The sequence below is a fragment of the Erithacus rubecula genome (assembly GCF_903797595.1).
Source record: "Erithacus rubecula genome assembly, chromosome: 15".
Lineage (NCBI taxonomy): Eukaryota > Metazoa > Chordata > Aves > Passeriformes > Muscicapidae > Erithacus > Erithacus rubecula.
The window spans coordinates 2,357,361-2,373,833 of NC_136667.1; the positions used below are offsets into that span (position 1 = coordinate 2,357,361).

The following is a 16,473-nucleotide window of genomic DNA, read 5'->3' on the forward strand; positions in this document are numbered from 1 at the left end:
GAATTTCTGAGGTCTCCAAAGCCAGCAAACACTTTTGCAAGCACCAAAAGGCTCCATGAGAGACCCTGAACATCTGTCAGCACCTGCATGAGAGCCAGGGAGGGACAGGGGGGATTTGCTCGTGGTTCTTTTTTTTTCAGCTGAAACAAAAAGTGATGTAGAGATTTCTCACTGGAGTGGCTGAGATGTATTTTCCTGGCTTGGCAGGACATAAGGCCAAGTCTTAGAGATGTTCTCACTTTTGTAATCACTGTGTAATGTCACTCCACTGCTGCTCACTTTGAATTAAAAGAGCTGTTCAGCTGAGTTAATTTATGCTGAGGGATCACTTCAAGCCTTCATTCCAAGCATGCACTCCCATGTTCTGCTGAGTGCAGTGACAGAAACTTGCAGTAACCATTGTACAGCCACATCAGATTGATTTTTTTTTCATCTCTCTTTAGGAGTGGCTGTGATGTTGTAGCCTGTTCAATTCTATACAGAACTGGATGTGTTTTTACATTTAGTTTTTTTTTCTAAATTCAGCATGTTATAAGATATGGAATAACAACAAAACTCCTTACCTATGAGACTAAAGAATATAAAAGAAGGAAACTCCAGCACTTTAAGTGATCTGCCAAAATGCCAGACCATTCTTCACTTTGGCCAAAACACGAGTTTGGCTCTGCTGCAGGCACTGAGCTGGGTGAAAGGGTGGGGATTAGGGAAGGTAAAGGTGTCTGGTGTCACAATCAATGTCTCCTGGCTGAAAGGTCACAACCAACATCTGACAATGTACTCAGAAATTAGTGTGACATCACTGAGGTGTGACTTTAAAAGATCTGATATTCTTGATTTTGTGTGACTATTTGTACATAAATACACAAAAAGGTTGTTTTGTTTTAGTTTGGTTTTTTGCCCCTACTTTTAATTAAGGTTCTTAATCCCACCTATAGCTACAGTTTCCCTAGATTTTAAAATCTCAAACTGAACTGCACAGATGCTACTCATGGTACCAGAATAGGAGAGGATAAACCTCATGAAATAAAAACAAAGACAAAGATAAATCTATCCAGTTGCCACGGTGTACATCTTATAAATACATGGATGGTGTCTATTCATCATCTTTATTTTATAAGCAGCTAGAGAGAACCAGAACTTAGAGCATCACTCAGGGAGAGTGAACCCCACAGATTTATCTTAATTATGAAAATATGACAGACACTATCTGACAATAAGTGCAAGTAAGAGAGGAAATGAAAGTGATGGACTTCTCTGAATGAAGAATTAGACTTTTATCTGGCATCTTTCAGAGCTGAGTGGCCATGTTACTGCTTCACAGGTATTCCTATTGTCTGTAAGAGTGTGAAATCTTTAGAGAACAGGAGGCAAGCAGATTCAGATTCTGTCTTTTTTTTTTTTTCCTATTTCATTCTAAATGATTGTTACAATAACCCCCACAATGATAATTTTAAAAATACCAAGCCTAAACATTTGTGGGAATTTTTATTTTAAATATTCAGTTGGATTTCAGTGAGATTTATGAATATGAGATCTCAGTATTCTGTCCCTTTTTTAAAAATAGAATTTATCATATATTCTTCAAAACTTAAAATTAAAATTCATCCTTACTTCCCCAGTCATATGGAGTTGTTTTCCTCACTCTATTCACCAAAGAGGCTCCAGCTGCCTCTGCCTAGTGCAGAATGCCATTATATAACAAATAACTTTTATTTTAACTTTATAATCCTTTCTTCCCAGGCAGATAAAGTCTGTTTTGAATGTCTGCACCAGGAAACATCCAACTCAAGGAGATCTTGTCCATTCTCCAGTTACCATTTCTACTTCCAAGGCAAACCAGACCAGAAAAATCCTCAGTGAAATCCCTTTAATGGAGCATCATTCACACTGCACAATTCAGAAGTTTCTTTTTTGGTTGAATCAGGACATCCCTAACCCAGTCCAGATCATTTCTGGGTCCTGATCTTGGTTCTCCTCTAATTTATGGGTCCCATCTGCTGTGAAAATTCTCCACTACTTGATACCAACACACAGAGATTCCTACACAGCACAAACCCTGAGTTCTCTGGAGTGGTTCATTATATTCACTTTGCTAAAAGGGCAATTGTTCTTAGACTGTGAATTGTTGAAGGATAATTAAAGAAAATTGTTTCAACTTAATAAAATCTTTTTTGCTGGCCACCTAAGAATACTCAGTTTTGTGAAATGATATAGTTCCTTTAAATAATGGATAGCAAGGTTAATAGTCCCTAATATGTGGAACAAGTGGTCAATAATTCACAATAGTAATTACTCTGATTTTTTTTTTTTTCCAAAAATCTTGCCACGCCCTTGTTATGGGAATGTAGCTAACAGAGACTGAAGACTAGAAATCCTCATCTTGTGTCCCAGAAATAGTCAAAATAACAGAGATGATTTCCAAATGGTGAGTTTCTATGTCCTCTGAAATATGAAAATCTTGGACTATGTTTATCTGACTGCAGGGATTCCAAACAAACTGTCATTAGGTTCTAAAATGAATAGGCTGATTAACTTTCTCGATTAAAAAAATTGTTTTTTTCCAGTGAATTTTGGGATGACACTCAACAAATTGTGCTACAAGTGAATGTGGCTCTATATTTATCTACAAAATTATGTTTAAACATTTTTTCTTCTGTAGACAACTAGTGAAATAAACATGTGTACACACATTCCTCTGATTACTCAAACCCAAAGTAACTTCTGCTTCAAATATGAGAATTAAACTACAGTTTAATTTGACATAATGCTCAGTTTAGCTTAATGTAACACTTCATTATACAGACACACAGAATTACCTGATTTGATATAATGTCATAAAAGGCATAATTCTCAGTGTAGCCAGCACCAGTTTGGCATGTGGCTGAAAAGATGGATCTCTAACCTGTACAGAACACTGAAAAATTAAGTAATTTGAAAATAAATCAATATGGCCTTAGATAAAAGAGTGACAGTAATGGTGTTATCTGGAGCTCCACGTGCATTCAGTTGAACTCCCTGTTTCATACTGGCTGCCTCCTTAATGACAACCTGGAATGAAAACCAGATAATGGGGTTTTGTGGAGCTTCCCCAGAAGTCAGTGGTTGGTTTCAGCAGAATTTGCAGTTTGGGAAGCCCATCCCAGGCATGTCCAGAGTGAGAATTTCTGAAAAACAGGAGTGACCTCCTGCTCTCCCAGAGGCACTGGGCAGCTCCAGCTCCTGAGCAAGTGCAGCTGCCTCTGATTCCACTGCAAAGCAGGAGCCCTCATTCTCTGTGATAATCAACTTCCAGTGCTTTGAGTCAGTAGAAGTAGGTAATAGAGTGAGCTAAAAGCAGATAATGACCCTCGATCATCATAAGGGTCATTAACTCCAGCAATTTGCTAAAATACTTCACTCTTTGGTTGTTGTTCAGCACTTGAGATCATGCAAAGATCCTTGGTTGCATATAAAGCTCCAAATGAATCCTATCCTAGAAAGCAATGGCAAGCTTTTGCCACTGAACAGAAAAATAAAATGTGTTAAAGCACAGTGAGGGACAAATGACTCTAAAATTTTAACCTATGAAATTTCACAGCTAAAATGAATGCAGCAAGCAGAATATCACAGTGATTTCAAGGCACAGGAAGAAGCACACACACAACACAATAATCCAGAGAAGGGCACTCTGGGGAAAAGACCTATCCCCACAAGTACCCAATAATGAAAGAAAACTGGACATAATGAAAATGAACCTCCATTAATATGATTTCCCAAAAGGTCTTTTCTTCTTTTTTTTGTGTGTTAAATTTCAACTCCCACATCAAAGTGAGTGAGAACCCAACTGATTGGTTTGCTGCTCAAGAGCTGCAGATTTGCTTCTGATTGAGGAAAATTGTGTGGGACTGAATTGCATTTTTAAAGGTTAGCAGGACACCTTGTGCTCTGATATTGTTTGTTCTCATTTCATAGGGCTTTTCCTCTCGAGGTTTCATCTCCTGGTACTTTTCTTCAAGTGCAAAGCTGTGAATAAATAAAATGCAATATGGTGTACAGTATTGCAGAGGTCTTTATAGAAAATCATTCTACTTCTTCATTATACTTTTATCTTGCTCTTTTTCCCTACAGTAACAGCCTACTATTTCTCCAAACTAGAAGAAAGCAAATTAGATGAAGCATCAGATAACAGCTGCAACTTTGGTTTTCCATTAAAATAGCTTCAAGATGTAGCCTTGAAGAAAGCAGCCAAATAAGAAATAATAATAGAAACTTTTTTTTTTTCAGTTTACCAACATGCAGCCATCAAAAGTAATTTTTTGGTCCAATTATCTTAATAGAAACTAGATTAAAGTATGGTTTGTGTTGAGGTTGGATTTTCTCTACTCCTCCAGTCTTGCATGGGACTATCAGGACTATTCAGGATTAAATCTCTCTACACAGTAAAATTGACTAATATTTCAAACAACTTTGAACAACATACATGGGACAAGTAACTAACATTAGAGTCAATGGAGGTGAAAATTTCTGAGTACAATACTCTCACTTACTTTGAAAACTCCTCTGTGTGTTATCAATCTTTTAATTGCCTCAACTCTCTCTAACCAAGAGCAATCTGCCTATAGGGATGAAGGTCACAGCTTCAAAATGTTCCCAGCTTTGTGAGCCTTAGTTTTTTAAATTATTTCTGTGTTGGATTTCAGAAACCATCTTACTCAGCTCAGCTATCTAAAAGCCAAGTGTTCACACAGTTACCTCCCCCAGGCGCTAGAGGAGAGTTAGTGACTCACTCAGCCTGTGTGAGCTGCAGCAGTGATTCTCTGTGTGGCCTCCACCTCCTACAGAACAAATAAATTCCAACCTAAGTCTTTCATTAAAAAATATATATATTTCTGTTACCTTTGCAGTCATTCAAAAAGAAACTATTTTCACTTGGAAGAAGTCACTGTGAATGTTTTCCACACCCAGCATTGCATAATCCCAAGTGAATGGAGGGGCTGCAGGTGCTCTGCCTGTCCTCCCTGCCCAAGCCCCAGAGCTCTGACAGGAGATTCCCACAGCACCTTCCCTGAGCCCCCACCAGCCATTCTGCTCTAAATGTGCAAAAGGCAATAAAAGGAACCCCAGGATTGTAACCAGCAAAACATCACCCCAGCACTTCTCAGCTTTTTCTACTAAAATATGTTCACACTAAATTTTCATATTTCCTACTAAAATATTCACCCAATGCTGGCATGAGAGAGGGGTTTGGTGTGACCATTGCTCTGGTGAGATCACCCCAAGCCCTGGGCACGGCTCCACAATCCCCACGGGTACAGCCAACGCCATCCTCACCCCCACACCAAACAGCAAGGTGACAAAATTCAGGTTTCTTTTTTCCTTTCCTTTACCTTTTCCTTTCCTTTCCTTTCCTTTCCTTTCCTTTCCTTTCCTTTCCTTTCCTTTCCTTTCCTTTCCTTTCCTTTCCTTTCCTTTCCTTTCCTTTCCTTTCCTTTCCTTTCCTTTCCTTTCCTTTCCTTTCCTTTCCTTTCCTTTCCTTTCCTTTCCTTTTCCTTTCCTTTCCTTTCCTTTCCTTTCCTTTCCTTTCCTTTCCTTTTCCTTTTCCTTTCCTTTTCCTTTCCCATTGTAAAGAAGTGGTTTTCCACTCCCACCTATCTGTTTTTGGAAATCCTCTCAAAATATGATGACCATATATCCAATTATTCACCTTTCCTTCTCCCTCTCCTGGTTACAGCTGTTCTGTGCTGACCCATGAGGTTGAAGTGTCATTTTTCCCTGCAGTTCAACAGTTTTTGGTTGATCCAGCTGTAAAGATTTAAGCTGGATCAACCAGCCTCTCCCTTTCAAAAAACAAAATTGCTATTAAGCCTTTCTGACCTTTTATCTTTTTCTTCCAATCTCAGGCCACAGGATGGCTAAAGGAAAAACAATTACAAAAAAGAAAATCCATACAAATCTTACAGCCACACACAAGTCATGGAACACAAAGAGTGTAAACCAACCTTCCACAATCCCTGTCAAAGATTACAACACATTGACTTGAGAATTCCCATCACAGAACATTTTTTTTTTTTGATCAGAAGTGAAACATTCTGTTCCACCTCCTCATTCTCCTTCCTAAATAACACCCTAAACAGAAAGCAATTAAAAAATTAACACCAAATTAATAATCTCACCCTACCTTAAAAAAAAAAAATAAAAAAATCATTGACCCATAATATAAAATTAACACATGCCAACTTTTGCTTCATTGTACCAAATCTGATTTTGTCTCTCATGGAACCCAGGACTTCTGAGATTTATAAATTAAAAGTGACTAGTCAGACACTTTCTCTTCTGGAAATAATTTAAAAACAAACAGCAAACAAAATTAGTTCCACTGAAATGAGTTCAAATGCTACAGAATTCATTTAGAGTGACAACTTATACAGATTTATAAGGTTGTGACATTCACTGATAAATTCTAATTTATTAATGGAGTATTCTGTTTTTGAATATGAAAGAAATGAGTCTATTTTTTTTTTTTTTTTTTTTTTTTTTAAGATCAGATGAGAAGCAACTGAATTCAAGGTTCATATTTCAGCACAAAGTATTCTAAACTAAATACCTCCATTAAATACAGATCTACATTCTTGACTTGCAGTCTTTAAACCTGTCTGGTGGAAAATAAAGAATAAGTGGCATTTTTCATCTGGATTTCATCTTGATAAAAAGTCCTTTCTGCAGATATATTTGATATTCATTATGTCTCTGCATCTCCAGTGTTATCAAACCCCAGCAGAATCTTTTCATCTCAATAATACAAAAGCAGACTTTGTGTTCTCAACCTTGTTCTCCTCAGATTATCAATAGAAAATGTTTGATTGACATAGGGAGAGGCAAGCAGTTCTGATTAAATGTGAGTTTTATTTGGGCTGGTTGCACAAGCAGAGCAGGTTCTCTGGCTCTTGTGGCACCTCAGCCTTTGTGATGCCCACACTAATAATTGTGAATTATATCCTGCAAATAATCACTAAAAATATTTAGTTTGCTCTGCTTTCTTTTATTCCTATTTAAATAAAAATTCAATGTATCTTATATAATTTTAAATTTTAATAATTTTGCTCCCTTTTAAAACATAAAACATATGCTTATTCCTAAAGGGACTGTGGATGACACAGGGAAGAGTTTGAACACAGTCGCTCACTTTGAAGTATTCTCCACTTTGCCAAGAGAAAGAGCAAACCCTTGGAACTTTTGATGTGTAAAAAATGGATTGTGCATGAAGATTCTGTTTGTGGGACAGATTTCACTCAAGCACTGAATGCCCTCAGAAAATAAAGCTCCAAAGGGGCTTTGTTTTTTTCCATGAAAAAATATCAGATTCTCTCATCTATCTCAAGAAAAATTATGTTCTTCACGAGTGAGATTAGTGCAGTTCATTGTGTGAAATTCCACAGTTATCATATCCTCAAGTGAATTTAATAAAGCTCAGCCTTAGCAGCTCTTGAACAGCAGCCAAGCATTTGATTTGTTCCATTTCAGTTTATTCATTTTAAATGCATCTTGCTCCCATCTGGAATAATAAAAACAAACAGTTCAAGGAGTTATTGTGTTAAAAAGGGGCAATGAAATAAATGAAATATCCTGTTCCAGCCCCCCTCTCCTCACTCTGCTTGTTTGATATCCCTTTCACAAGTGGTGTTGCCATCTCCTAATTCCTCACAGCCTGTAAGAGGATTGTAGGACAGATGTTGGAGCCCTCACAGAGCTGAGCACAGCCATGCTCAGGGTTTCAAAGCCAAACTGCTGTAACTAATAAATCATGCTTGGGAGCTGAAAGCAGATAATTGTATATCTTGTATACAGGAAGCATCAAAAGCCTTCAATTACATTTTCCTTGGTTTAATTGTTCCTGACAGGATTATTCCTGTCTGCTTTTAATATCCAACCTTTGAGATAAGTTGCTGAAGAGGTTTGAGGCACTCATAAAACAATCAAGATTGTGTCAACTTCTCAGGGATTTCACTGCAACTAGAGGAAATTAAAATAAAAAACTCACAGCATATTTATGAAATAAAGATGAATACAAAAGCTGATGAACCGTACAAGTGAGCAGCAAACAGTGTACTTGGGCTTTCAGCCCAAAAATGCATGCAAACAGAAATATTTAAATTATTTACAGCTGTAAGAAATTTGAATTCATTGGATATTTATGTGGGTAGTGGATTCATAAAGACAGTCAAGATTCTGATTTCCACTCATGCACCTCTATATTCTGGTGGATCCTAAAATATTAGAAGTTCTCTGAACAGGACCCAGAGAAAACAGATCTGAAAGAACCTGGTTTTGAGTCCCATGATTGGAGCAGGTGACTTTCACAGATGCTCTGAAACCTGAATTATTCATTGTATGATCTTTAAGATGTAAGAAATAGATATATATTGAGTGACCCATCAACACATCCAAAATATTTATACTGTCCAAGGTTTATCCATGTGGTACTAATTAATTTGGTTATGTCAAATTGACACAACACCAAGTGCAAGACCTTACAAATGTCTGGATTCTTACACACCCCCACCATAGTTTCAATATATTAATATAAAAATAGGAAAACATAGCAATAAGAAAAACTATCCATTAAAGACAAGAAAACAAGGATCTCAGAGTGTTAGACCATACATGTATTATTTTCCAACACAGAAGGACAAAGACAATATTTGATGGACAAGAAATGAAGTAACTTGGATGGAAATTTGGCCCAAGTGATAATGCACAGAAGTGCTCTTACAATAAACCTGATGAAGAAGGGGAATGAATCAGGGAAGGCAATTTAGCAGGGACTGATTTACAACTTTGGTCATACGAGTTTCTTAAAATGCATTCATCAAATCCTTCAGCCTCTTGTTTGCTAAATCAGTAGGTTTGATGATTCCCCCATGTGTAAGCAAACACCAATCTGTTTATCCATGTTTTTTAAAATTAGTCACAGTGTCATTTTGCTAGATTGAAAATCTACTGCAGGCTGTTGAAAAATCCATTCAGCCTCATCCTTCTAAACAGCAGGAAATGTCTTTGAACACTGGCTTATAAAAAGAACAAGAAAAATTTTAGAAAATTACCTCATCTTTTTTGTTTGTATATATATATCCATATATCTGTATAAGCTTCTACAATGCATAAAATAAGAATTAAAAAGATAAGCATGCAATGTGTCTAATGAGACAATTCTGCAAAGTTTTAGAGATCTGTATTTGGGTAGAATAACTTTAACTTCCTGCTGTTTGAAGGAGGAAAAAAACCCAAAAAACCAAGATTTTGTTGTAGGATTTTTGGTAAATCCCTTGTTCCCACTCAGGTGTAGGAAATATTCCAGGTCTGTGAGCAGGGGATGCAGCAGAGCTGATCACTCCCTAATAACAAACCTGCCAAGTGCAGCAGCTCTCAGCCCAGCTCTGGCTGAGCTCGGAGCTCAACACGGCTCGGCAGAAACACTTCTTGTAGAAATTGCACTTGTTTGGGCTCCTAACTTTGAAATCAATAGCAATCAAAATCTCAGCAGGCTGGAGAAGTTGTTGCTTCCCTTCTGCTAAGCTTGAGAACATAATCCAATGTTTTCCTCCCCTCTTGAAGTTTTGTTTACAAATAGACTTATTTAAACAGAAAAGCCCTTTTCCACCTTCAGTTTGATTCCTTGGTGTGCTGGCTACAGATAGTTTCATGCTAAAAACCTTCAAAAACAGAGACTTTGGAAAAGAGAAGGCAGAAGGTAGAAAATAGGCTTCCATAGTGTATAATTTAAAATATCTCTATGTGTTTGGGTAGTTATAATAATCAGGTACTGGCAAGCAAAAGCACTTGCTCTTCAATTTATTTTAATGCATTGCAAGAAATAAAATGCAACAAAGCTAGAAGGCAGTTTATTGTTCTACAAAAACTGTAATTTTACATCAGTTTTTTTTTTTAATTATCAATCTTTCAGTACCATCTTTAAGAATTAAAATAGTTTCTTTGAGTTAAATAGCAAAGAAAACTGTACCACGTATTTTTCCAAGTCTGAGTTAATTTTCTTCTTCACTTCCAGCTCCAAACACATTCTTTTTTAAAGGGAGGGAAACAATCTTTGGCAATCTACAAAATTCAGCCAACAATACAATAAATTCACCTTACCTTTCAATCCAAATAAACCTGATCTGAACCACTTTTCAGCCCAGATATGAACACACAGCCAAGTGTTCAGATACAGAGTTAGAATCAGAATTCTGTTGCTTTTATCCATAATGGATAGATACTAATGCAATTAATAAAATATGTGACTTAAATGTGACTCAAATGTGACTTAAAACTGCATCTGCAAAGATCTTTGATGTGGCACTTAGGATTTTGATTCCATTTCTCACCACAACAGCAATTATAGACTGAAAAGATCTGTCTTTCCCCTCATCCCTTTCCATCCTAACTCCTCCTGAGTCCTGCTCGTGGTCATGACCTTGTCTGAGCAGACACTGGCCAAATTTGTCAGAAAATCACAAAATTTGGTGTAATTTCCAATTACTTAAATGCTCTAAACATTCAAAGGAATGGACTTTTCAAATTCCAGTCACCCTTTTGAAGTTCATTTGCTTGTCTGAAACACTTGTGTCCAAATATCTGGAAAAGACCAGAATTTGTTCCTTGTTGGTTCTTTTTGATACAAGAGAGGGAGAGAAAAACCATCAGCCATGGATGGTTTAGATCCAGACCTAGGAAAAGTATTTTTTTGTGTGGGGAAACCTATGATTGGAGACTTTCAGATCACAGCCAGAATAAAACAGAGAGCAGGAGCAGAGGGCACTTCATCCATCCAACAGCCAAGGAAATTCTCTTAGGAAAAAATGAAAACAATGCTGAGAAGAACAGAGCAAAATTCAGCTCATAATTCATAGCTGGAATTCAATGATGAGAAATCAAACCTCATACCTCTGATATCCTCATTCAGCTTTTATTGGAAAGAAGTGATTTCGGCTTGAATGAACACCTCCCTTGGAAATGAGAACACAAATGAATAAAACCTCCTTAAAAGATTGCAAAGAGTCAATAATGCCCCTAAAAAATTCCTGATATCACACTTAATATCCATCTCTATTCATATAAATTACTGAATTTGATTTACATGTGTCTATTTATGAAATAACAGAAGTTCACAATATGGAGGAGATACAAAAAAAAGTAATTTTGCTGCATTTTCAGTGGTAAAATTTAAGAATATGATCTACTAAGTAGAAAAAAATGTTTTTTATAATACTGAGAGACAGTATTGGACTGAGTAAAATAGGCTAGTGAAGGAATCATAGCACTGAAACTCAAACCTGCACTTTTCATATTTGTCTCCTAACCTCCAAATCACCAAGAGTCATTTTCTCACATATTGAGAACCCAGTACATTCTCAGAAGAGAAGACAAATCTTCCCAAAAATCAAATAATGTGGCAGATTGAAATCCTTAGAGCCTGGCTATCTTTCACAGCAAGAGATATTGGGATGGGCACATCTCTGCAGTTCCAGCCTGTGCAATATTTACTGCCTATAATCTTTGCTAATTGAATGTGTGAAAAATGTGTGTACACACCCTCATATTCACAGGCAGACAAAATACACACAGAGACAAATATAAACACTCACATCTGCATGGAAACATCATTGGGAAATGTGCAACTCTTGAAATTCCTGCTTGGATTTCTTGGGAAAAATTGTAGACAAAAGAAATGTGCTTCTAAAGAATATGAGGCATATTCCTTCTTATTTCTTCTTGTAAATCTGACATGTGGTTAAGTGATTTAATAATCATGGTTCCTAAACACTGAAAACTACCAGTCTCTGCAGAGTGCATGCATTAAGCAAACAGAGCAGGGGTGTATTTAAGAACAGTGCTTCTCCAGAAGGTACACAAATATAATCATCAAACCAAATTTATTTTAGAAATAGATAAATAAGACATAAAAGGAACAGTGCTCAGTAATTCAATATGAAAGCAAAAATATATATTCAAATCATTTGTTAAAAAGATTTTACAAATAATACGTAAGACCAGGATACACCATAAATATATGTTTTATGGTAAAATGGGAAATCACCAGAAAAAGTGTAACACAAAAAAACCCTGCAGCATTACAGTTCATGTTAAAAATAGAATTCTATTTACATCACAAACCAGCTTTGTTCCTGACAGCCCCCTACTGCCCTTCAGAAGTTCCTCACTCACTGGAGCTCAGGAGGATTTAAATCCCCCAAAGTTCCTGCAGTGCCTGTCTTGCTCTCAGGGGTGCTTGAGGTCGGGTGGGAGGGAGCTTTGGTAGACACACAAACCCAGAAGAATTCCATAATAATTGCCAAATAGCTCATCTGAGAGCCAGCCCTAGCAGCCATGGGATCACTTACATCTCAAACTGGCAATAAATCAAGAAATTTTCTTTTTTGTTCAGCCCCACCTTGCACTGAAGCCACCCAAAGCTGTGGGGCTTTCCCTACAGACACAGCCTGGCTGCTCTGGAGATGAGAAATGAGCACCAGAGACAAGGAGGAATTTCTTGGGAAGTTTATACTGAGGTGAGAGTGTGATGAATATATTGATATTCCAAAGAAAATATAATGAGTTGTCAAGTTCAAAGGTAACATTTGGTCAGCTCAGTGATTTTTTGCTCATAATTGACTCTGACTTCTAAGCAGTTAGAAAAAAAAAAAATAAAATTCTGTAGGTGAAAACATTTGAGAAACAGAGTTGGTTTTGAAACACATGTATCTAGCTTTGACTCAGGATGCTAATACTATTTTAAACAAAAATCATATAATTTTTTGACTGGCCTTCATGACAGAAAAGTGTAGAAATTGATATCCAGCACACACACATATTTGGTCATTAAACATTAGGTTTTCATGAGATTTTCATGAACCTATTCAATTATCAGGAGGAAATAAGCTCTGAACAAATTTTATACCAATCTATGAATAAACAACTTTTTAAGAAGTGATACTTAGATGTAAGAAAACAAAAATAAAAATTGAAACAGATAAAAGACATGAAACTGAGCCACTTAAGAGGTTTCTGGCTTTCCTTTAGTGCATTTGGAAGGTTATCATATTTGGCTGGGCTGACTAATGAGAGAACCAGAGGAGGGAAATTACTGATTGAAACCAGTAATTAAACCATGTGATGTACCTTTTATTTCATTTATGTGAATTTTGGAAGCTTTAAAATCATCCTAGATGCTTTTATTGGTAAATTAGAATTATAGGACCAGCATAATACTAAGAAAAAAATAGAGTTTCAGCTAAGTTTAAAGCAAAGAAACTCAAAATAAAGTGTATTTTTCTCTGAAAGCACATAACTGGCACATCTGGTACAATCAAAGTACTCAACACAGGTTCTCTTCATACTCAGTGCAAGAAAGTAGGCACTTCTAGAGGGTGTGCAGTCCTAAAATCAAAATAACCTGCTACAGTCTATCTATGCCTTGTCACCACCAGAGAAAAAATCTGAGGGCAACTACATGTTCACTTGAGAGGACTAAATTACATTATCTCCACTCAGTACCCCTCAATTTAAAAAAAAAAAAGTTTGAATGTAAGCATTTAAATTATTTGGTGCTTCTCTTCATGAAACATTCAGTTTACTTATAGGTGTTGTCTCAAAAAGGAAATCCAACCTAATTCTCTAAGAACAGAAATCCAAATTAAAAAGAGAAACTCAGAGGCTGTGAAGCCATCCTGCCTGCCTGACAAAGAACTCTGAGTGAGGCCAAGGGCTGCTGCCCAAAAATCACTGAATTTTCCCATCTGACCACTTGGGAGTGTTGGGGGGGTTTAGTTTGAAGCAGAAATGCTGCAAGGCTGCTAAAATAGGAACAGCAAAACTGTCTGACAGGTACATGAACTTCTTCCCAAGGAAATGATCCCATCATTGGAAATGAAAAACTCTCTGTAACAGTCATAGCTATAATTATGCAATACAATATGCTGAATTACAATACGTACTTCATTATTAATAGAATTTATTTTACAGATCAAATAGCCAAATACACATCTTTTTTTTTTTTTTTTTTTTTTAAAGAGCCAGATAGCAAATGTGGAGCAAACTATAGGCAACAGTCATGGTAGACATTCTGCAGTCCAAGAACTGAGGCAACGTGATTATTAAGTACAAGCCTATAAATATCTTTACATCAAACATACAGTAATGTGTAAGAATTCCAAGTTGTAGTCTAATCCATGAATCATTAATAACTTTTTTTTTTAAAGAAAGTTCTATATACTGTATACATCCCAGTTAAAAGCAGTGTCTGTATTTCATTTTATTCTAGCAAACTAATATTACATGTCTCCATATAAGTGCAGAAAACAGGGTTCTTTATACTCCTTTGCTTCCTAAGAGATTTTGCATTGCATATGAAATTCTAATATTATAGATGATACATATTAAGCATTACTCCCTAAAATGTGAGGCAATATACAAGAATTTGCAACCAACCTTCAAACAAAGCTATGATACTCAAGTTTCATTTTTTAAATGAGCTGTGCTAAACAACAAATGATAATATTAAAAAAAAACTTTACTTAAAAAAAAAATAGAAACAACAAACAAAAAAGCCAACTAACCAAAAAATCCCAAAAAAAACAAAATAAAACCCACCAAAAAAAAAAAAAAAAAAAAAAAAGCCCTCAAAAAAAACTTTATAGAAGAATAATCAGGGGGAAAAAAACAAACAAAACAACAGAAGGCCATTTTCCCCCATGGGCTGGCTAACAGTGAAAAAAATTATGTGTACTCTTTCCTATTTTATTACACTGAAAACCAAGCCACTGGAGTTACGACTTTTTCTTTTTAAATAAAAATACTTCAAAAGGTTAAATGTTTGGCACCTGTTAAATAGACATTATCTAGACTTCAGCAAGCAAAATGCAAATCAAATTTTCTTTTTAAAAGTGATGTGAATGCTTTCCAGTTATTGAAAAGGTGACCATTTATTACAAAATGTTGTGGATAAGAAAGCAGGAAGTACTAGTTTTTCACTACTACTATTGTGCCTAGAAAATGAGAAAGCAGTGACTTGATCATTTTTATTTATGATCCATAGCAGCAATATCATCATTAAAAATATTATGGAATAGATATAAATAACACTTAATTCTTAACATGTATAATGGTGCTCTAAGTGATAACAACTCATTTGTTTTTCTTTTAAATGCAGGGAGTATAAAGAACTTTACATTCTCTCTTAAACACATGAATAAAATTTATTGCTCCCTTTTAATATATTCATAGAAACGAAAATTCCTAATTGTTTCAACTAAAATAAATAAGGAGGGGAAAACAAAAAAAAAAAAAATCTGGGACAAGAAGATGATTACAAGCAAAACAAATTCACCATCATCACCAACCGTGAAGAAGGATGGGTCGCGTTACTTTTCTTCCTTTTTTTTCTTAGCAAAACTACGTTATAGAACACTATAGCACAACGTACTAAAATTTCTTTGTCTTTTCCTTTTATTTTTTTTAAAAAAAAAACAAAAATCCTTGCCCTTGATACCTTTCAGCAGGGCAGCTTGAACAGTTCATCGTCACTTCCAAGCCCCTGTGGTGATGAGGCGATAACTCTCTTCGGCACCCAGAGACAGGACAAAGGGCTTTCTCGTGCTATTTCCTTGTTCTCTTATTTGCTGGCTTAACTTCACTGACTTCAGAAATAACATCAGCTGCGATGGCGTTCAGAGCTGGCAAACAGAGAAACAGCATGAGAAAAGCCCTTTCCTGCAGCATTCGCACCATAAATTGTCGCGTTCGCTTCCGAATTTCTACCAGATCTCAAGCGCTGTGAGGTCTGAGATGCTCTAAGTCAGCAAATATTCTGTGTGTGTTCCCAGATCTCTACACACAGAGCACAACAGAAGGAGCCACAGAAATAGATTCTATGGATATTACTCTACTTTTCTTACTCCTTTTTTTTGCTTTATCCACTCAAACCCAAAGTGCTGGTGCAAGGTCAGAGCTGTCAGTAGGCCGCACTACCTAGAACAGGTTCTACAGGGGTTTTGTGGACTGAAAGCATAACAGATGTTATTTTTTTCCTTTTGAAGAATTATTTTACATCTTTAATCTAAATTTATCATCAGCAGGATTATCCCAAAGATTCACAGAAATGAAGCCATTCTGATCAATTATTTCACAGAAAAGAAAGCACTATCAATAGCACAGTCACCAGCCACTCACTGGTCAGGAAATTGCTATCAGCTGTAGGTTATTGAGTGCAATTCCTTCTGGGAGAAAACAGGAAAATAAACAAGTGTGAAAATTAAACCAGAGTTAAAGTCAGACTTCACTGTTAGCAATAATTTATAGTTAAGTAAGACATTTGAAATAGCACAGTTGGGTCACGAGGAGAAAAGAGCAAACTTTTCAGTTATCCCACTGAAAAAAATGAAGTGAAATGCACTTAATGTTTGAAAAATCACATTGTTTCTACCCCAAGGCAAGTGGCTATTG

At 36.2% G+C, this 16,473-nt stretch overlaps 1 protein-coding gene across 7 annotated transcripts in view; it reads right to left on the reverse strand.

Moving 5' to 3' along the window:
* The window catches only part of PCDH11X (protocadherin 11 X-linked), a 394,642-nt gene that overhangs the window by 307,374 nt on the left and 70,795 nt on the right, over positions 1 to 16,473 (reverse strand). The window contains exon 5 of one of the 7 annotated variants that reach the window (XM_079319079.1): positions 11,890 to 15,704. The exons of the other annotated variants lie outside the window; for them this stretch is intronic. Coding sequence (XP_079175205.1) covers positions 15,699 to 15,704 — 6 coding nt within the window. The 3' untranslated portion in view covers positions 11,890 to 15,698. Of the gene's footprint in view, positions 1 to 11,889; positions 15,705 to 16,473 lie in introns of those variants that run through there. 7 annotated transcript variants of the gene reach the window in all.